Below are 22,087 nucleotides of genomic sequence, written 5' to 3' on the forward strand. Positions count from 1 at the left end.
TGTTTGAAGACTACAGCTCAGCATTCAACACCATAGTGCCCTCCAAGCTTTATGTGAAACTCCGGGCTCTAGGCTTAAACATCTCGCTGTGCAGCTGGATCCTGGACTTCCTGTCAAGCAGACGCCAGGTGGATAGAATGGGCAGCAACATCTCCTCATCACTGACCCTCAACACTGTGTTCTCAGCCCACTCCAGTATTCCCTGTACACACATGACATAGCTCCAATGCCATCATTAAGTTTGCTGATGATACAACAGTGGTAGGTTTGATCACTGACAATGATGAAACGGCCTACAGAGAGGAGGTGCTCACTCTGAAACACTGGTGTCAGGAGCACAAACTCTCCCTCGACGTCAGCAAGACAAAGGAGCTTGTGGTGGACTTCAGGAGAAAAGACAGAGAACACAGTCCCATAACCATCAATGGAGCACCGGTGGAGAGAGTCAGCAGCTTCAAGTTCCTCGGTGTCCACATCACTGAGGAACACACATGGTCCGTCCACACTGAGGCCGTTGTGAAGCAGGCTCATCAGCGCCTCTTCTTCCTGAGACGGCTGAGGAAGTTTGGAATTAACCACCACATACTCACACGGTTCTACACCAGCACTGTAGAGAGCATCCTGACTGGCTGCATCACTGCCTGGAACGGCAAAAGCACCGCCCACAACCACAAAGCCCTGCAAAGGGTGGTGTGAACTGCCAGACACATCATCGGAGGTGAGCTTCCCTCCCTCCAGGACATATATACCAGGCGGTGTGTGAATAAAGCTCGGAGGATCATCAGAGACTCCAGCCACCCAAGCCATGGGCTGCTCTCACTGCTACCATCAGGCAGACAGTATCGCAGCATCAGGACCCGCACTAGCCAACTTCATGACAGCTTCTTCCCCCAAGCAATCAGACTTCTGAACTCTTGATCTCTCACGATCAATATACATCAGCACTGCACTTTATTAATCTTATTATCTCACACTGGACTGTCTTAAATTATATTCTCTCTTAACAACTGGCAAATGACTATCAACCGACAGCCTGAATGTCAACACAGAACAATACAACCTACTGTATATTTTATATATACTATATATACTTTTTTTTATTGTATAATGTGTATTCTATATTGTATGTGTATTCTAATTTTGTATTGTATACTGTACAATATTCTATATTGTGTGTATTGTATACTGTATATTATTATTTGTATATTGTGTTGTAATTATGTGTGTATTAGATATGTAAATTGTGATGTGTAAATCTTTTTATTGTAAATTGGTATATGTCTCATCAATGTCTCATCACTGTCATGACTGCTATGTTGCTCGGAACTGCACCTAAGACTTTCACCCACTATTGCACTTGTGTATATGGTTGTGTGATAATAAAAGTGAAGTGAAAGTGAAGTTATGCCACCCACAGATGGAACCAGCTTCCATAAGAGGTCAGATGTGCTCCAACATTAGCCATATTCAAATCCAGCCTGAAAACATCTAAAGCTAAAATCTGTTTAGCTGTGAATTTACTGATAGCACTGCATCGTTTTATTTCTGTATTATTTTAATTTTTTTATTTTAATAATTTTCAAAGAATTTTTAAATCTATTTTAATACTTTTTATTCTCATTTTTTGCTCTTAATTGGTTTTAAAATAGATTTTTATGTCTCTTGTATTTTCTTTATGTTAAGCAATTTTAATTACTATTTTGTATGAATTGTGCTATATAAATAAACTTGCCAAGGCATTTAATGGGACCTAACCCAAACTGGATAGGAAAGCAATTGACATCTCTCTCTCTCTGGTCAGTTATGCCACAAAAACAATCAAAACAGATTCATTAAGTAACAGCACTTACCTTTCAGTTGAAGTAGTTTGGCAAAAATGTATGCATCTGTGGTTATTTGGTAGATTTAATCATCTAAAATATCGGCTAGCTATTGCAAACTGTTAATAATAAGTGTTATAACCAGGATTGCCACTGATCCTTCTGAAGCTTTCATGCAGGGCAGTTCCTAGGCATCGGCGGACTAGGCATTCGCCTAGGGCAATACCATAGGTCAGGGGGAGGCACAGGCGAAAAAGATCAAGTTGTATATTTACACTAACTAAACACTTTATTAGGAACAGTATGGTCCTAATAAAGTGCAGATGTGGTCTTCTGCTGTTGAAGCCCATCTGCCACAACGTTCGACGTGTTGTGCATTGAGATAATATTCTGCTCATTACAATTGTACAGAGTAGTTACCTGAGTTACTGTAGCCTTTCTGTCAGTTCAAACAATTCTGGCCATTCTCCGTTGACCTCTCTCATCAACAAGGCATTTCCGTCCGCAGGATGTATTTTTGTTTTTGGCACCATTCTAAGTAAACTCTAGAGACTGTTGTGCGTGAAAATCCCAAGAGATCAGCAGTTACTGAAACACTCAAACCAGCCCGTCTGGCACCAACAATCAGGCCACGGTCACTAAGATCACATTACATTCTGATGGTTGATTTGAACATTGCCTGAAGCCCCTGACCCATATTTGCATAATTTTATGCACTGCAGCCACATGATAGGCTGATTAGATAATCGCATGAATACATAGGTTGAATACATAGTATTATTTAGCCTATTTTTAAAGCTGCACTACATAACTTTGTGCTCTCTAGTGACATTTGTGGTTGAAACCTAAAATTGCAAGCAACTTGAGGATGAACACTTCACGTGTGTTGTGGTTGGGCTGTGTTACGCGTTATGTGTTTTCCTGCGTGGATGAATCTCATGATTTGAGATGATCTCAACATGAACTCTAATTGAAAATGTTTATTATTTTTGTATACTATTTTACAACCTCAGATGATAATGCAAGTAAACCGTAATACTACAATAATACATCTACGCACTGCACATAATAAAACTGAAAACTAACATAAAATGAGGATTCAATAATGGTGGGGATGAAATATACTTTATTAAACAGTAAAATAATGTGCAATATAATAGTTTCATGGTAAAACACTAAACAAATTAAAACGTACATTGCTGTGTACAAAAGTGGTGCATTATAAACAACTTAAGATGTTAATACCTTTAATGGGAAACTACCATGTAGTGGCTTTTTAACAGACTATCTGCTAAAAGGACAAAGCAAAGTGATAACTTGAGCATTTATGTGACTGGGGTAAAAGAAATGAGAAAACGGTGGTGCGCGCGCACACACATACACACACACTTAGGGAACTTCAAAACAACAGAAATATTATTAAATTATCAGAAGTCATGAATGTCAGTAAACATGTTACTGGAATTTTCAATGGAAAACGTAGATACATCGGAAGCAGTAAACACACGAGTAATGTTCAACTCATAAAAGCATGAAAAGCAATATAAACTTCAAAAACCTTACCATAAAATATATCCAAGTATTTTAGCACGGAAAAAACTTTGCCAAACAGTTAACAGACAAACGTCCAACCGGACTGCTGCGATGCTGTCCTGAACTATGACTGAACAGCATCGCTTCCCCTGCCAGGACACACGACAACATATACTTCTTTTCTGGGTTTACGGACATGACGTAAAGACACAAGGATGACTGACATAAGCCTGTGATTTCGTACCAAATCCAACCCGACAGCTAAAAATACTTATTCTTTTTGTAGGTCTACCATAGTGAATCGGTGTAAGACAAAGATATTGTTTTGAACACTGATTTTATATGTACTCAATCAATAATGGCAACCTCATCGAAGAAATTTCATACTACGTTGCGTATCAAATGTTTAAGTTTGGTGAACTCTGAACTGCGAATCTGCATGACGAGAGGAAGCGTGACCATAGAAGATCAAAACATCATACACTGACCTCTTGGTTCAATACAAAGTATACATACTGTATTTCAATGACTCAAACAACCGACACAACTGATTCAGTGGTGTATTCATTCAGCTGGTGAAACCAATAATTGCTCCTTGCTCAAATCCTATTTGCTTGCACTATAGTCAGTCTTTACAGGCATGAAAAAAAATCACCAAACCATTCTCGCGCATCAAACTAGAGCTTATTGGCTTTGAAAGGGAGTGAAGTCAATGAACATGAAGTCTAAGTCAGTGTATGGATGTGAACAAGAACGATTAGTTCACTTAAAAGATTGGTTTAAAAAGACTGATTTATTTACAAACAAAACATAACTAATTTTCTTAGAGTATAATACTCAATTTGGAAAAATTCCATCTTTGGGTTTATCTTTCCAACTATTTACTTAATCTTGTTGGACCTGAAGATGATTTTTGCTCTGTGTGTTTACTTGGGCAATTCTGTTTTACATGTCTATGTAGATTACTTGCAGCCCTGTAACCCAGTATGGATTCTCTTGTGTGTTTTCAGTTGTTGTTTCTGAGTGAAACTCTTTTCACAGTGTGAGCACTTGTAAGGTTTTTCTGCATTATGGATTCTCTTGTGTGTTTTCAGTTGTTGTTTCTGAGTGAAACTCTTTTCACAGTGTGAGCACTTGTAAGGTTTTTCTCCAGTATGGATTCTCTCATGTGTTTTCAAGCTTTGTGACCAAGTGAAACTCTTTCCACAGTGTGAGCACTTGTAAGATTTTTCTCCAGTATGGATTCTCTCGTGTGTTTTCAGGTTTTGTGGCCAACTGAAACTCTTTTCACAGTGTGAGCACTTGTAAGGTTTTTCTCCAGTATGGATTCTCTCGTGTCTTTTCAGTTGTTGTTTCTGAGTGAAACTCTTTTCACAGTGTGAGCACTTGTAAGGTTTTTCTCCAGTATGGATTCTCTCGTGTGTTTTCAGGCTTTGAGACTCTGTGAAACTCTTTCCACAGTGTGAGCACTTGTATGGTTTTTCTCCAGTATGGATTCTCTCGTGTGTTTTCAGGTGTTGTAACAGAGTGAAACTCTTTCCACAGTGTGAGCACTTGTATGGTTTTTCTCCAGTATGGATTCTCTTATGTGTTTTCAGGTTTTGTGGCCAACTGAAACTCTTTTCACAGTGTGAGCACTTGTAAGATTTTTCTCCAGTATGGATTCTCTCGTGTGTTTTCAGGTCTTGTGACAGTATGAAACTTTTTTCACAGTGTGAGCACTTGTAAGGTTTTTCTCCAGTATGGATTCTCTCATGTTCTTTTAGGCGTACTGACCAAGTGAAACTCTTTCCACAGTGTGAGCACTTGTAAGGTCTTTCTCCAGTATGGATTCTCTCATGTCTTTTCAGTTGTTGTGACTGAGTGAAACTCTTTTCACAGTGTGAGCACTTGTAAGGTTTTTCTCCAGTATGGATTCTCTCGTGTGTTTTCAGTTGTTGTGACAGAGTGAAACTCTTTTCACAGTGTGAGCACTTGTAAGGTTTTTCTCCAGTATGGATTCTCTCATGTTTTTTCAGCTCTTGTGACTGAGTGAAACTCTTTTCACAGTGTGAGCACTTGTAAGGTTTTTCTCCAGTATGGATCCTCTCGTGTTTTTTCAGGTCTTGTGACAGAGTGAAACTTTTTCCACAGTGTGAGCACTTGTAAGGTTTTTCTCCAGTATGGATTCTCTCGTGTTTTTTCAGGTCTTGTGACAGAGTGAAACTTTTTCCGCAGTGTGAGCACTTGTAAGGTTTTTCTCCAGTATGTATTATCTCGTGTCTTTTCAGTTGTTGTGACTGAGTGAAACTCTTTTCACAGTGTGAGCACTTGTAAGGTTTTTCTCCAGTATGGATTCTCTCGTGTGTTTTCAGTTGTTGTGACAGAGTGAAACTCTTTTCACAGTGTGCGCACTTGTAAGGTTTTTCTCCAGTATGGATTCTCTCATGTTTTTTCAGCTCTTGTGACTGAGTGAAACTCTTTTCACAGTGTGAGCACTTGTAAGGTTTTTCTCCAGTATGGATTCTCTCATGTTTTTTCAGCTCTTGTAACTGAGTGAAACTCTTTTCACAGTGTGAGCACTTGTAAGGTTTTTCTCCAGTATGGATCCTCTCGTGTTTTTTCAGGTCTTGTGACAGAGTGAAACTCTTTTCACAGTGTGAGCACTTGTAAGGTTTTTCTCCAGTATGGATTCTCTCATGTGTTTTCAGTTGTTGTGACAGAGTGAAACTCTTTTCACAGTGTGAGCACTTGTAAGGTTTTTCTCCAGTATGGATTCTCTCATGTTTTTTCAGCTCTTGTGACTGAGTGAAACTCTTTTCACAGTGTGAGCACTTGTAAGGTTTTTCTCCAGTATGGATTCTCTCATGTTTTTTCAGCTCTTGTGACAGAGTGAAACTCTTTTCACAGTGTGAGCACTTGTAAGGTTTTTCTCCAGTATGGATTCTCTCATGTTTTTTCAGCTCTTGTGACAGAGTGAAACTCTTTTCACAGTGTGAGCACTTGTAAGGTTTTTCTCCAGTATGGATTCTCTCATGTTTTTTCAGCTCTTGTGACTGAGTGAAACTCTTTTCACAGTGTGAGCACTTGTAAGGTTTTTCTCCAGTATGGATCCTCTCGTGTTTTTTCAGGTCTTGTGACAGAGTGAAACTCTTTTCACAGTGTGAGCACTTGTAAGGTTTTTCTCCAGTATGGATTCTCTCATGTGTTTTCAGTTGTTGTGACAGAGTGAAACTCTTTTCACAGTGTGAGCACTTGTAAGGTTTTTCTCCAGTATGAATTCTCTCATGTTTTTTCAGTTGTTGTGACTGAGTGAAACTCTTTTCACAGTGTGAGCACTTGTAAGGTTTTTCTCCAGTATGGATTCTCTCGTGTTTTTTCAGGTCTTGTGACAGAGTGAAACTTTTTCCACAGTGTGAGCACTTGTAAGGTTTTTCTCCAGTATGGATTCTCTCATGTTCTTTTAGGTTTTGTGGCCAACTGAAACTCTTTCCACAGTGTGAGCACTTGAAAGGTTTTTCTCCAGTATGGATTCTCTCGTGTCTTTTCAGATGTTGTTTCTGAGTGAAACTCTTTCCACAGTGTGAGCACTTGTAAGGTTTTTCTCCAGTATGGATTCTCTCATGTGTTTTCAGGCTTTGAGACTCTGTGAAACTCTTTCCACAGTCTGAGCACTTGTATGGTTTTTCTCCAGTATGGATTCTCTCATGTGTTTTCAGGTGTTGTAACAGAGTGAAACTCTTTCCACAGTGCGAGCACTTGTAAGGTTTTTCTCCAGTATGGATTCTCTCGTGTGTTTTCAGGTTATGTGAGCGAGTAAAACTCTTTTCACAGTGTGAGCACTTGTAAGATTTTTCTCCAGTATGGATTCTCTCGTGTTTTTTCAGGTCTTGTGACAAAGTGAAACTTTTTCCACAGTGTGAGCGTTTGTAAGGTTTCTCTCCAGTATGAATTCTTTGGTGCTGTTTCACACTGCCGGCTGTAATAAAGGTCTTCCCACATTCAAAGCACATATGAGCCCCCACACCGGTATGTATTTTCTGGTGCATTTTCAAATAGGACAGGTGAGGAAAACGGTTTCCACAAAAATAACACTTGTAAGGCTTCTCATCTGTGTGAGTTTTCAGATGTTTTCTTAGGCTTAAATTCAAAACAAATGTTTTACCACACTTGTCACATTCAAATGGTCTCTCTCCAGAGTGACAGCGGAGATGACCTTTGAGACAAACTGTATATGCGAAACTTTTCCCACACTGATGGCACGTGTAAGGTTTCTCTCCAATATGAATTTTCATGTGTTTATTAAGCCGGCTTTTATTTGAGAAAATCTTTCCACACTGTGAGCAGGTGAAAGTATTATTGGCTGCTCTTCTTTTATGCTTCTCTGGTGATAAATTCTTCTTATTCTTTGAGCAACTCCGAGATTTTTCTCCAGTTGTGAAATCATGATGTTTCTGACACTGAAGTATGTCTTCCTCTTGATTCAGTTCTTGACATTCCTCTTTCACTTCCATCAGCTCTACAATAAACACAGTAAATGGACAAAAATCAATTAATGAGGGAGAAATGTAAAAAGAAATCAAATTGAACCTTAATACAATGTCAGAACACAACAAATGTCCAGTATTAATTTGTGATATTTGCTGTGCAAGTGGTATTTATTTATACCGTTTATTCTGCCTAATAACTGCATTTAATGATTATAGTCATCAGGGTTTGAAATTAACACCTGCCCACCCTAGAAATCAGCAGTAGCGGGTATTTCTTCACTCTTACTAGCTACTTTGGCAAGTGACATTTTCAGGGTTTTTCCTGCATTGAAAATTCTGTGAAAGTTGGACGACTGCCGAAGCAAATTTTACTTATTCATCTCACGTTCAGCACTTTATATACTTTAAATATGCTGCTCATATCACATATGCAAATCTGCGAGGGCCCAATGAAGCATGGTTTTGCATGAGGAATGCAAACTACACACCTTTTAGCTAAAGTCACCTTTTTTTAAAGCAAAATATAAATTGGGTACTTTTAAACACTTTAAAAAAGCTTTAAATACAACAAACAAATCAATTTAAAATACACCCCTGGAGCTAGACAGCCCTGACACTTTAAACAGCACTGATGAGGTAAAGAGGAGACAAACATCAATTACAAAGCTTTTTAAAATTCACATAATAATCCTTACTAAACTGCAGTAACACTAACTGGTAACTAGAATAGCTTAATATTAAATCTATTAGAGTGTATTTACTGTATACGACATCACTTTTATAACAACTGTAGAAGTTATAGTTAAATGTTTTTAAATGTGCTTCGACTTTTAGTTTAGGTTTTTTTTTAATTTTTTTTTTTTATATGAAATACTAACATTTATTTATTTTTGTATTTTTTTTAAGAATATCTATATATCAGTTTAACCACAGAAATAAGGAGCCATCCATTGGTCTCACCTGTGGACAAGGCCACCCATGTGATGTAAGAGAAAACAGGTCCAGTTCCAACGCTTGCATGCCCATTGTAGGTGCTATCGACAGTGGACTGGGGTCATCATGGGCACTCTGACCGGTCTGCAGCTACGCAGCCCCATATGCAGCAGGGTGCGACGCACTGTGTGTTGTGACACATTCCTCCTGTACCATGACTTCTGCCACATTAGGCCTTCTGTCGGTTCAGACCAGATGGGATATCCTTCGTTGCCCTCACACATCGATGAGCCTTGGCCGCCCAACACCCTGTCGCCGGTTTGTGGTTTGTCCCTCTTCGGACCACTGGCGGTAGATACTCACCACTGCTGACCGGGAGCACCCCACAAGCCATATCCGAGATGCTCTGACCCAGTCATCTGGCCATAAAAATTTGGCCCTTGTCAAAGACTCTCAGGTCTTTACTCCTGCCTATTTCTCCTGCATTCAACACGTTGACCACAAGAACTGATTGTTCACTTACCATCTAATCTACCCAGACCTTGTTATGTGGCCTTGTTAGGAGATGATTAACATTATTTGCTTCAACTGTGAGTGGTCATAATGTTTTGGCTTATCAGTGTACATATCTGTTAACATCTCAGTAAATGTAGTTTAGTGTTTCATGACCCATTAAATACAGGTTATGTTCTTTACTATGGTGGGTCGCCACTTGATGTCCATTGTAAAATCTGGGTCTCGAAGCAAAACCAGTTGAACCACTGGGCTAGAAATCTAACCAACACAGGACAACGAAATAGAATAATAAAGTGTGCTTTATTCATTATTTGCAGCTTTTTTTTTCTTAAGTTAGATGGCTAGCGCACACCATCACTTTTTCATTTCCAGGCTTGCTGCAGAGTTTTTAAAATCAGATTTAAGACTTTTTAAGACGTTTGTCAAGACCTGATCAAATAAAATGAATACCGTATCCCCATACGGGGGATATTTTATTAATAGCGTGGAACTTTTAACTTTAAAGGCTGAAATACACCGGGGACTCTGAAATGTTTGCACTTCCCTGCTTCCAGCTGCTCATTTAAACATATAAGGGAAATAAATGTGCTCTACAACATATTACAATATAAACAATTAAAAGTAAACATTGTCAAATTTCATCAACACTATATCATCATCATCAACATTTGATCATTAGTGATCGCTTGTCATACATTTCCGATATGGCTTAATAATTGTGAACAAAAAAGCTGAAAAACAACCCCCCCCCAGGGAGAAAATACAACAGTGCCACGTTTTCACTTTGAAGGACCGCAGCGCAGGCATTTATTTAATTAAATCATATTCAAGTTTGATAATCACATTAGGTCATATCACGAAAATTTAAGACATGATTAAATGATAAATAAGACTTTTGTTGTATCGTTTAAGATATTTAAGACTTTCTATGACCTAAAATTTTGGAAAACTGAATTTAAGACATTTTAAGACTTTTTAAGGATCCGCGGGAACCCTGCATTTCTTTTTCCCCGCTGCTACACTGTAGATCCATAAATGTGCAGCACCGCTGGTAAAAAGCAGTGCAGAAACACTGTAGTACATGCACCTTTTTAAACTGAGCACTTAAAAATAAAAACAGCAGGGAACTGTTTTGAGTGATAAAACGACTTGTAAAATGACAGTCGATTGACATGAAAATGTAAATCATTAAAAGGAAGAAACATACCTGATGAAATATAATCATCTTCATCTCCCTGTTGTTCCTCTGCTGTTTCTTCTTTTATCTCCTCCTGTTTCACTTCAATCTTCACTGGTGTCTGCAGCATCTGCTGTTCTCCAGCGTTACAGACAGAAGTCAGAGACTCTGTGGTGGTTTGATCATCCTCATCCTCATCACTCTGTTGTTCCTCTACTTTGATTTCTCCTCTCATTTTCATCAGGTTCCTGCAGTCCAGCAGCATCACTAAACACATCTTCACTGGTGTCTGCAGCATCTGCTGTTCTCCAGCATTACAGACAGAAGTCAGAGACTCTGTGGAGGTTTGATCATCATCTTTATTACTATGTTGTTCCTCTACATTTATCTCCTCCTGCTTCACTTCAATCTTCACTGGTATCTGCAGCATCTGCTGTTCTCCAGCGTTACAGACAGAAGCCAGAGACTTTATGGAGGTTTGATCATCTTCATTACTCTGTTGTTCCTCTGCTGTGGTTTCTCCTCTCATCTTCATCAGGTTCCTGCAGTCCATCAGCTTCACTGAACACATCTTCACTGGTGTCTGCAGCATCTGCTGTTCTCCAGCATTACAGACAGAAGCCAGAGACTCTGTGGAGGTTTGATCATCATCATATTTATCATATTTATTACTCTGTTGTTCCTCTTCTTTTATCTCCTCCTGTTTCACTTCAATCTTCACTGGTATCTGCAGCATCTGCTGTTCTCCAGCATTACAGACAGAAGTCAGAGAGTCTGTGGAGGTTTGATCACCCTGATTACCATCAGTAGAACAGAGTAAAGTGAGCTGTGAGTCCTGTGTGTCTCTGGATCTCTGTTCAGAGAGTTTGTCCAGCAGTCGCTGTGGTGTGGACTGATCTCTGCCGCTCCACACTGAATCCTGACATTCTGTGGAGGTCCCATCAGTCACACACACTGAAGATTGACAGGAAACCTTTTCCAGCTCCTGACAAACACAACACAATCACATCTGTACCGTTCATCATATCACATCATTTGAAAGCTTACAATCTCAAGTTTAAGGATGAAATGAATGTTTAACCTGTAACCTGTCCTCTCTCTCCATCAGTTTTGTCTTCAGTGACGTCACCTCTTTCTTCAGCTGAGAGATTTCTGTGATGAAATCATCAATATCCAGCATGGACAGATCAGATTTACTGCAGATCACATCCACCTGCTCTCTCATGATGAACATCTGAACACAAAAACATAATTATAATGGACTGACATTCATCAAACTTAAAAAGATTATTATAGGATTATAAACAGCTCTGTTAAATAACTTTGTTTCTGATATGGTAGCCTATAAATATAAATGTGTGCTTGGACTTTGGTTTCATTTTCCTGACAGCAGAAATATTACCAGATATTATAACAGGCTTTAACATATACTCGCCTTCATTTAACTAATTTACAATCAGCTGATGAATTTAACGAGCTCATTTATCAGAAATTAAACATGATATTCTCACATTTCTGCTTGTTTCTCCTGAAACTGAATATTTTAAAGCGTCCGTCACAAAACCACCACATACAATGATAATACGATTCTTTTATGATCATAAAAAATTAATATGCACAGAAAAATACACATCAAAACAAATACAAATCCAACAAATCAAGTTAAACACATTGAACACGTACCGAAATTAGTTCTTTCATCTTCTTGTGTTTAATGGGGCTTTTCTGTCTCCTACTGGACTGGAGTGTGGATGCATATGGGAAAACTCATTTTGGGTTTTATTGTTACATTTCAGTGACTTTGGGAGCTGTTTTTTCTACACTGTTTTCTAGTACTCTTGTGTAGCACTAATGTAAATACAGATTGTTTCAAGTTCAGTTTTATATTTGAATTTATTAAAGGCATTATAACAATCGCTAAAATAAGCTTTTTTCATTATATATCAAAAATGGTTGTTTGGTTGATGCCATTAACTACGTTTCCATCCAAGGGTTTTTTTTTGCGAAAAAGAGTGTAGCGCATCAAAAAGTTTACCGATACAGCTGATGGAAATGCAAATTATCACAAAAATTTCACAAGTGTCGACATGATATTTTTCCATTTAACTCTACCGCATAAACTCAATGTCGAAAACTTCAAATGTTGCTATAAACTGGTTTGAAAACGCTTTTTGTCAAGTAAAAATAGGCATTAACGCAAAAATATAGTGTCACATGACAGAGTTTACCCCAATCATTAGCCTGTGTTAATCGTGACGACAAGGTATAAATCCTTGAAAGCCAATTTATTGTACGTGAAGCATTACTCGCACCGTTATGGATTGGTCTTAATGGCATACCTGCATGGATCCGATAATGCAAACACATCTGCGTCATGACACTTCCAGGAGTGCCAACACAAATATCTCGTATCATGCACCTGTTATCGATAAGTGCAAGGAGAACAAATGAATGGCCACTCTTTGCGATTAATTTAATCGCGGTAGCCATCCGTTCATTTATTAAAGTTGCTTTTCCACATCATACAAATTAATAGACAGCAGTCATAGAATTAGCCCACAATACAAAAAACATATCATTTCTGTGCACAAAGATGTTTTAAATGAAAAATAAATACACAATACTAGGAGAAAAGCTTCAGTGTGCTTTACTGAAACACTAACAGCCCAATTCTATAAAATTGTTGTTTAGCTCACTTTTGAAAAAATGCCGGCAAAATTCCCTGTATTAAATAAATTACCAAATGAATAAAGCATTAAATTAAACAAATAATTTACCAAATGAAAAAATAATATTGTTAGGTCTATATAATTGCCTTTTCTTTACACAAACGTAAATTAGCCTTACCCAGTTCTGTAGATGAATAAAGTCGGCTGAATGACATTCTCAGAATGTTCTACACTTTTTTCAAGACTCACTTTCACTTTCAGAAAACTAGCTTTTGAACATTTTAAAACGTTTAAATATTTTAAATCTAACCCTCTTTAACATGGATCGCATTTGCTGAGCTTCTTAAGAAAATGTAAATTGTATTATGATGCAAAAATTAATTTTAGATGACAATCAAGTTTAGTTGGTTGTTAAAAGTTGCTGGACAAATATGTGAGAAATAATGCAGTTGTGATGGCAATGCTTTAGATTAGATGATTGTTTAAAATAGCCTATTGAATATCAGGAATGTATCATATATGTAAACCCTGATATTACACCGCATCAGTTTTTCTTTTATAGCTGTGCACACCGCATATACACATCGATAGATGATCCTTATACTAAGACTGAAAGTTTCCCCCACTACTTGGTGCAGGTTGCCAGCTTGAACAGGGCCATGACAATTCGCTTTCGGGTCGGAACCAGTGGCAACCTGCGAAAGGCGCAACATCAGGACCAATATTACAGTCCCATCAGGAGGCAACTGTTCACTTTTGATTGCAATTCCTCGTCTTCTGATTGCATTTATTTGTGAAATTAAAATGACAGTAAGCTGGCTAATTTCAATGAATTGTCTCAATACTCTCCTCATTTTACCAAAACTTCGGGGGGAAAATTAGGGACATCTGGGAGGCGAAAGGTACACAATTAGCGATATACACACATTTCTGTATGGAAACGGCTTAAGGGCAGATTTATTTTGCGATAAACCAAAACTTATGTGACAAAGTGTTTTTTAAGCATGACGTCATCACGCACACCATTTTTATCGCTAAAAGGCCATTTGAATGGGAACAGGCAAAAGACAGCAAATTTCGCAAATATTTTTTTACGCATTTTCACTTTGTCAATAACAAAACAGCGTGAAAAGTGAATGGAAACTAGATTATTGACAAACTCTATATTTTAGTACATTGGAAATCTGTTTTAAAATGGCACAATTTTAAAATACATTAAATTATGTTAAAGCGTTCATGAAATGCTCTTTATATAGTTTTATTATCTTCCGTCAGGTCCACCGATAACGTTTATTGCATTAAAACATTTTTCACCCTCTCTCTAGTCTGACATTGATCAAGTTTTGTGTTCCCTCGCAATAAATGTACCATGATTTTACTACAGTATCCATATTTTAACCATGATATTCAAAGTGACACCATAGACTAATAATAAATGAAAACTGTGGTTAATTTTGTGTTATTATGGTTTGACCACAAATACCATAGTTTAACTGTGGTTACTGTAGTAGTTTAATCATGGTATTTGAAGTAAAACCATAGTAACCACAAGATTAACCATGATAAATCTATAGTAAAATAAAAACATACAATAGAAAAATCACGGCTTTACTATAGTAGTTACCATGACAGTGTTATGTTTTTGTTTTTTGGTCTGAAACATGGTTTTACTATAGTAATATTGTAGTAAACATGACTGAGGTGGGCCATGTTTGTTTTAGTTTCTTTTGGGACCAAAACCATGTTTTAATATAGATTATCCATGGTTAATCTTGTGATTACTTTGATTTAATTACAAATACAATGGTTAAACTACCACAGTAATCATAGTTAAACTATAGTTATTGTAGTAAAACCATAATAATCACAAAATTATGTTTTTTAAAGCACAGTATTCGTTTTCCTGTAGTATTATAGTTTCACTACGAATATCATGATTACAAGCACTGCAAAGGGTGGTGCGAACTGCCAAACACATCATCGGAGGTGAGCTTCCCTCCCTCCAGGAAATATATACAAGGCGGTGTGTGAAAAAAGCTCGGAGGATCATCAGAGACTCCAGCCACCCGAGCCATGGGCTGTTCTCACTGCTACCATCAGGTAGGCGGTATCGCAGCATCAGGACACGCACCAGCCGACTCCATGATAGCTTCTTCCCCCAAGCAATCAGACTTCTGAACTCTTGATCTCCCACGATCAAAATACATCATCCCTGCACTTTATTACTCTTTTATCTCACACCGGACTGTCATAAATTATATTACTGTCATTATATTATGTCTCTCTTAACAACTGACTATCAACCGACAGCCTGAATGTCAATACAGTACAATACTGTACATTCTATATATATACTTTTTTCATATATATTTTAATTTTTATTGAATAATGTGTATCTATATAGTATCTATATAGTAAAAAACAAAACAAAAAAAAAAACAAAAAACAAAAACAGCATATTGTATACTGTGCAATGTATGTTATTATTGTATATTGTTGAGTGTAATTGTGTATAACAGATGTTTAAATTGTGTTGTGTTAATTTGATGTTTTAAGTTGTGTAATTATGTATAACAGATGTTTAAATTGTGCTGTGTTAATTTGATGTTTTAAGTCGAGTTTAATTATGTATAACAGATGTTTAAATTGTGCTGTGTTAATTTGATGTTTTAAGTCGAGTTTAATTATGTATAACAGATGTTTAAATTGTGTTGTGTTAATTTGATGTTATTGTAAATTGGTATATGTCTCATCACTGTCACGACTGCTATGTTGATCGGAACTGCACCCAAGAATTTCACACACCATTGCACTTGTGTATATGGCTGTGTGACAATAAAGTGATTTGATTTGATTTGATTTGATTTGATTAAAATATGGTTACTGTAGTAAAATCATGGTAAATTTATTGCAAGGGAAAGTAAAACTATTTCAGAAAACAAATTCCCCCTGAAGGGGCTCCGAAGTTTTTTGTTTGTTTCTCCTGAAACTGAATATTTTAAAGAGTCACAAAACCGCCACAAACGACGATAATAATCTTCTATTACGATCATTAAAACGCCAAAGAGAGAAAAACTCAGTCTCTTTTTACGTTACATCATTGTTTTGGTCGATACTCGCTCGCGGTCCTATGGAGCGTGTGCGCGAGCACGAGCAACAGGTAGCTGGCTGCAGTTCACTTAACGGCCACAGGTGTCATTAATAACAAGGGTTTCTGAATCTTACATACTGCACCTTTAAAAGAAAATAAAACGTGGCAGGCCTGAATCGCTGCTTGTGGGCGTGAACAACTGCCGCTTCACTCAATAAGCACATCAAACAACATGTCTACCTCTCTGCACAAAGTTCGGGTCGCTCCTCCATGCATCGCTCCCGAGGCGAGTGAATAATCAGTCTGATTGGCGATGGACATCGGATCAGCAGAGGTGCCAGAGGAACCACAAAGCGTCTCCGGTAGCTCTGGGTGATATCTGGGTTGTCCCTGCATCTCCTGCGATGTAAATATCGTTAATATAACGTCTAAAAATTCAATACATTGACGTTTACCACAACAGTGAACTTAACCGTCTCTCTCACCAATGTTTTCCCTCGGATCCGTCTCGTTTAAAAACAGCCGAGAATACAAAGACCTCGAAGCTCTGACTGGAACTTTCTATCACCTCACGCTTCATTGACACTTCACCAATTCTTAAACAGTTCTCTTCTGGACAACTTACAAGAACGGCATGACTTTTACCCTGTTAAACACACCGAAACTCTGTTTCACCGCAGCCGTCTCGCCTCTGGTCTCCCTCGGATTTGCACACACTTTGCCCCGCCCCCATCACACCATTCAACCAATCCTGGACTTCAGAAGCAGGTAAGTATATTAAACAATACACATATGAAATATCATAAAATGAGATCATATTAATGAAATAAATGAACTTTTCTTTCTCTTTACCCCAAATAACTTTTATTTTACACATGCCATCCCATTTGCCTCATCCATTTTTTTTTTAGATTACTCCCACATTTATACCATTCCTCAAGCTTTCTTGTATAAATAGTGTAACATGCAAAAGGAAATTGCCAAAAATGTCTACCTGCCTTAAAAAGGTGTAAATGATTACTCCTGCTGACCTGAGACATGTAATATTGTAGTAATACTGTATATTTGCACTTCCATAAATCATTTTTTACCATCTATTACTAGACTAAGTTTACTATCACAGTATATATAGCGCTTTTCTTATTACTTTATTGGGTTTTAAAAGGTTATAAAGGATGTATTAAGTTTATAAAAATTCGTAATTTTGCTCATTCATTCAGGAAATGTTAAGCCTAAAATATGCATAAATCTTTGACATTACTTGTCAGATTTACACATCACAATTTACATATCTAATATACACATAATTACAACACAATATACAAATAATAACTTACAGTGTACAGTATACAATACACACAATATAGAATACACATTATACAATAAAAATAGTATATATAGTATATATAAAATGTACAGTAGGTTGTATTGTACTGTATTGATGTTCAGGCTGTCGGTTGATAGTAAGTTGCCAGTGTGTTGTTAAGAGAGAATATAATTTATGACAGTCCAGTGTGAGATAATAAGATTAATAAAGTGCAGTGCTGATGTATGTTGATTGTGAGAGATCAAGAGTTCAAAAGTCTGATTGCTTGGGGGAAGAAGCTGTCATGAAGTCGGCTGGTGCGGTTCCTGTTGCTGCGATATTGCCTGCCTGATGGTAGGAGTGAGAGCAGCTCATGGCTCGGGTATAATCATGAATATAATGCCAATATTAATTATGTACAGTGCAAGTCATGGTTTAAAATGATTAAACTTAAGTAAGTGTTAAGGGTCAGTGTTTAAAACAAAGATTTTGTATGAACTGTAAGATTAATGACTAATGTCTTTGAAGTTCATCCTGGATTAACTGCAGAAGATCACATAGATGCATTGTCCTTTGTTAGTTGGCTGATGAAGGGTTTTGTTGGCAATTAATTGATAGTCTATGTATTCCATTATAAGAGTGTTGTCCATCATTAGACCGAGGTGATGCAGGCAGAGATCAGTGAGGTGCATCGCAGTTCAACCGCCCGGTCATTTCAGTGAGGTCTATCCTAAGTCCAAGGTTCAGGCAATGGCATATGATGTATCCCATGTCTTATGGTTAGAGCTGGCATCAGTTCATCCTCTGAAGTCCATCGTAATAGATCAAAGTGATGTTTGGCTGGCACCGGCTGCTATTAGTCATCATCACTCAGAGATACGTAGCAGTGGAGTCCAACATGAAGCAGGAATGGAGCTGGATCCAGCCAGTTCTGGTGACCTCAGGATAGGAATCCCGAGGTTGAGACAGAGAAACAAATAAAATAATATTAGCATAGATGCCATTCAATTTATTGCACAGTTATAGATCATGATCACTGTTTCTGGTTTCGGCAGACCTAACTAAAGCAGCATAATTGCGAGTTGAAGGATAAATTAGGTGTATGCCTGGCTAAATAGATGAGTCTTAGTCTAGACTTAAACTGAGTGAGTGTGTCTGCATCTCAAACAGTGTTAGGGAGACTTTTCCATAGTTTAGGAGCCAAATAGGAAAAGGATCTACCTCCTTTTGTGGATTTTGATATTCTAGGAACTATTAACAGGCCAGAATTTTGTGATCGTAATGAACATGATGCAATATAGCGTGGTAGAAAGTCACTTAAGTACTGCGGAGCTAGACCATTCAATGCTTTGTACGTAGTTAACAGAATTTTAAAATTAATATGAAATATAACAGGTAGCCAATGTAACGATGTTAAAATTGGGCTAATATGATCATATTTTTTGGTTCTTGTCAGCACTCTAGCTGCTGCATTTTGAACCAATTGAAATTTATTTATTGATCTTGCTGGACATTGTAAGGCTGGAGTTAGAACGTCTGGACTAAGGGATGACTACTCCCTGGGAGAACAAATGACTTTCCTGAGAATTAACATTTGAACACTCTCTTGCATAAGTAGCAACACCATTCGAAACGCACCACACCAAGCAGTTTACACCTCACCCTTGCACTCTCCCATCACTCTCTGTTCCCCCTCTTCTCTCCCTCACCTAAAACTCACTCAAGATCTGTGCAATGTCAAGTGTGTGCAATAAGTCACTATACATATTTAGTATCATTTCAAATGTCTCAGTGCGTCTGGTCAAATGGTCTCATTCTCCCAGCCATAGTACAAACCTCCAAGAAGTTCTAGAAGATGAGAAATATTGTGTGCCACTTAAGGTGTGCCCTCCCCCAGACCCTTCATTCAAACTACCTCCTGTATGTAAATAAGTGCTCTCTTCTACAGGTATCGGGAATCCATTCAATCACAAATTCTGATTGCCCATTTGTGACCCCCTGAATAGGGGACCAAAACCTAATTATAATTGCAGACACCACCATTTGGTAAGCCTATTGAATTATCTGGGTATTTAAGGAGAGATGGCAAAAGGTTCAAGGAATCTGTAGACAGATCTCCCGCACGATCACTGTGTGTAGTTTTCGTTGCCAGGTAAATATTTTTAAATTCCTTGATCTCTGAATTGTTGATATTGTATGTGATTGGCTAATGATTTTATTCTTTGAATTGGATTTTGAATTATTGTTTTGTTACCTGGTTAATAAATTGTAATGTTTAAAATTATTCTAATTGACCTTGTGTTATTAACTCTAGTAGATTGCGTTAAGTCCATAACACCACAAATCTATGCTCAGGTTAGTAACGGACTAAAATACAGCTTCGGTGGAGCAGAGGGGCACACCGACTGATGTATTAGAGCTCCGACTAACACACTGGCATTAGTCATGAATACTTAGACTGTAGAGGCTAATAATGGGTTTTTCCGTTTAGAGCAACAAGGTGTTGTCAGAGCAATCTAAATAGGGGTGAGCCTCAACCTCTGATTATTGTAATATTATTTTAACTAAGTGTACGTGGGAAACCATGGCATGATTATACAAAGTTACCATTAGAAGAAGTTAAATTGGTCAGCTTAGTTCTATGGTAATGGTCATGACCTCTGGTTAGATATAGTCTTACCTTAATTAAGTGTGTTCAGATCTATGGGGACTAGATAATATATTCTAGAATGAGCAAAGTGGAGTATGGCCGTCTAGGATATTAGTCACTCGCCTCTGTCTAATGACCAAGACTGACGAATTTATGAGATCGTATACCCGGCCAGTCCGAGACTCAAAGTGTTGTAGGAATCCGGATGAATGTAAAGTAAAGTGTTAAATAGAATAATCAAACATTCATCTAAATTGAATGATTAACAAACATCATTTAAACCTTTTTTCATTATTGGAGTCAGATGAAATAAAGAAGTAATACATATAAGGAAATTTATTTAATTTAATCTTGTAGTGTTGCGTAAAAGGAAAAACAGTAAAGATACCCTTCTACCGCGCCATTGGCTGCCGTCCTTGGACCAGTGGGCAGACCTTACAACATCCTCCTAGTAAATCGTTACAATAATCTAGAGGTCATGAACGCATTAATTAGTTTTTCGGCATCAGCAACAGAGAGCATGTGTCGTAATTTAGCAATATTTCTTAGGTGGAAGAATGCTGTTCTACAAACACTGGTAATTTGATTTTCAAAGGACAGATTGGTATCAAATATAATTTTAAGATCTTCGCTGTTGAAGACGATGTAACAGTACATCCATCGAGAGTCAAATTATATTTTAGCGGCTTATTTTTAGAGGTTTTTGGTCCAATAGGGTTGAGGTCAGGACTCTGACTGGGCCACTCAAGGACATACATTTTCTTCATTTTAAGCCACTCCAGTGTTGCTCTGGCTTTGTGCTTTGGGTCATTGTCCTGCTGAAACACAAACTTCCCAATTTATCACTTTCTGGCAGAGGAAAGAAGGTTCTTATCCAAACTCTGTGTATTTTGCAGCATTCATCATCCCATCAGTCTTCACAAGACTGCCAGTCCCTGCTGTTGAAAAGCACCCCCATAACATGATGCTGCTACCAGCGTTTCACTGTGGGGATGGGGTATTGTTCATGTGTAGTGTTGGCTTTGCACCACACAATACCGTTAAGTGTTTAAGCCAAAAAGTTTCACTTTAGTCTCATCAGATCACAAGGCCTTCAGCACATATTTGAAGTATCCAAGTGACGTACTGCAAAGTCTTTATGGGAAAGCATGGGCTTTTTTGCCTGCCAAGGCTTCTTCCTAGCCACTCTGACGTACAGCCCCTTTTTGTGCAATTGTTTTGAGATTGTTGAGCCATGGACATCATTTTCAGTCACAACCAGTAATTAACCTTGTAATTATGAAGGGTATGAATACTTAAAAATAAAATACAATTTAGTTTTACATACTTTTTTTTTTCAATTAAATTAGGTTTTGGAAATTTTTTTAATTTTGGCATACTGTACTAGCTGGGGAAAAATGTCAAACTTTAATATTTTCTAAACTTGGAATCTGACACCAAACATTTTGAAAACTGCACTGGGAGCTGAGTACTTTTTCAATGCACTGTATATTAGATCTCGTCATTGACACACTTTTTTTTTTTTTTTTAAATTTAAAGGGAAGCCTGCTCCCTGTAAAGGATACAAAAGAATACAATTCCGGGTTCAATACAAGTTAAGCTCAATCGATCGCATTTGTGGCATATTGTTACATTCATTTTGACTCATCCCTCCTTTTCTTTAAAAAAAGCCCACAAAAAATTCACTTGAAATGGAAGTGGTGGGTCCAATCCGTAAACGTTAAAATACTCACTGTTTCAAAAGTACAGCCACAAGACATAAACAATATGTGTGATAAAATTGCTTACTAACCTTTTTTGTGTACAGTTCAGTCCAATTTTACACCGACGTAATGCCATAAACCCTAAAACGACCATAAAAACAATGTTTTAAACAACTTCGCATCTCAAATAATACAAAACAAATAAAGTACTTTCCTAAAA

General features: G+C 37.6%; 3 protein-coding genes and 1 long non-coding RNA gene across 7 annotated transcripts in view; 1 reads left to right on the forward strand and 3 right to left on the reverse strand.

Moving 5' to 3' along the window:
- Positions 1-7,245, forward strand: part of LOC127420339 (uncharacterized) — a 140,836-nt gene extending 133,591 nt beyond the window's left edge. Inside the window, exons 3-9 of the long non-coding RNA XR_007893789.1 lie at positions 5,251-5,334; positions 5,503-5,670; positions 5,755-5,838; positions 5,923-6,090; positions 6,259-6,463; positions 6,716-6,762; positions 7,183-7,245. This is a non-coding gene — a long non-coding RNA (uncharacterized LOC127420339). The remainder of the gene's footprint in view (positions 1-5,250; positions 5,335-5,502; positions 5,671-5,754; positions 5,839-5,922; positions 6,091-6,258; positions 6,464-6,715; positions 6,763-7,182) is intronic.
- LOC127420300 (zinc finger protein 431-like) overlaps positions 1-16,973 on the reverse strand; it is a 380,032-nt gene extending 363,059 nt beyond the window's left edge. The window contains exons 1-2 of the mRNA XM_051662486.1: positions 16,694-16,973; positions 16,449-16,607 (exon numbers count right to left, since the gene is read on the reverse strand). Of these exons, the coding sequence (XP_051518446.1) occupies positions 16,449-16,604 (156 nt within the window). The 5' untranslated portion in view covers positions 16,605-16,607; positions 16,694-16,973. The remainder of the gene's footprint in view (positions 1-16,448; positions 16,608-16,693) is intronic.
- LOC127420297 (zinc finger protein 208-like) overlaps positions 1-22,087 on the reverse strand; it is a 264,845-nt gene that overhangs the window by 181,938 nt on the left and 60,820 nt on the right. The gene's annotated exons all lie outside the window — the stretch shown is intronic.
- The window catches only part of LOC127420295 (zinc finger protein 501-like), a 379,903-nt gene continuing 362,131 nt past the window's right edge, over positions 4,316-22,087 (reverse strand). The window contains exons 1-3 of one of the 4 annotated variants that reach the window (XM_051662469.1): positions 10,479-10,554; positions 8,783-9,174; positions 4,316-7,851 (exon numbers count right to left, since the gene is read on the reverse strand). In XM_051662469.1, the coding sequence (XP_051518429.1) occupies positions 4,316-7,846 (3,531 nt within the window). In that variant the 5' untranslated portion in view covers positions 7,847-7,851; positions 8,783-9,174; positions 10,479-10,554. Of the gene's footprint in view, positions 7,852-8,782; positions 9,950-10,478; positions 10,621-22,087 lie in introns of those variants that run through there. The other 3 variants (XM_051662467.1, XM_051662468.1, XM_051662466.1) reach the window with 3 other exon arrangements.

This window comes from Myxocyprinus asiaticus, chromosome 29 (assembly GCF_019703515.2).
Source record: "Myxocyprinus asiaticus isolate MX2 ecotype Aquarium Trade chromosome 29, UBuf_Myxa_2, whole genome shotgun sequence".
Taxonomy (NCBI): domain Eukaryota; kingdom Metazoa; phylum Chordata; class Actinopteri; order Cypriniformes; family Catostomidae; genus Myxocyprinus; species Myxocyprinus asiaticus.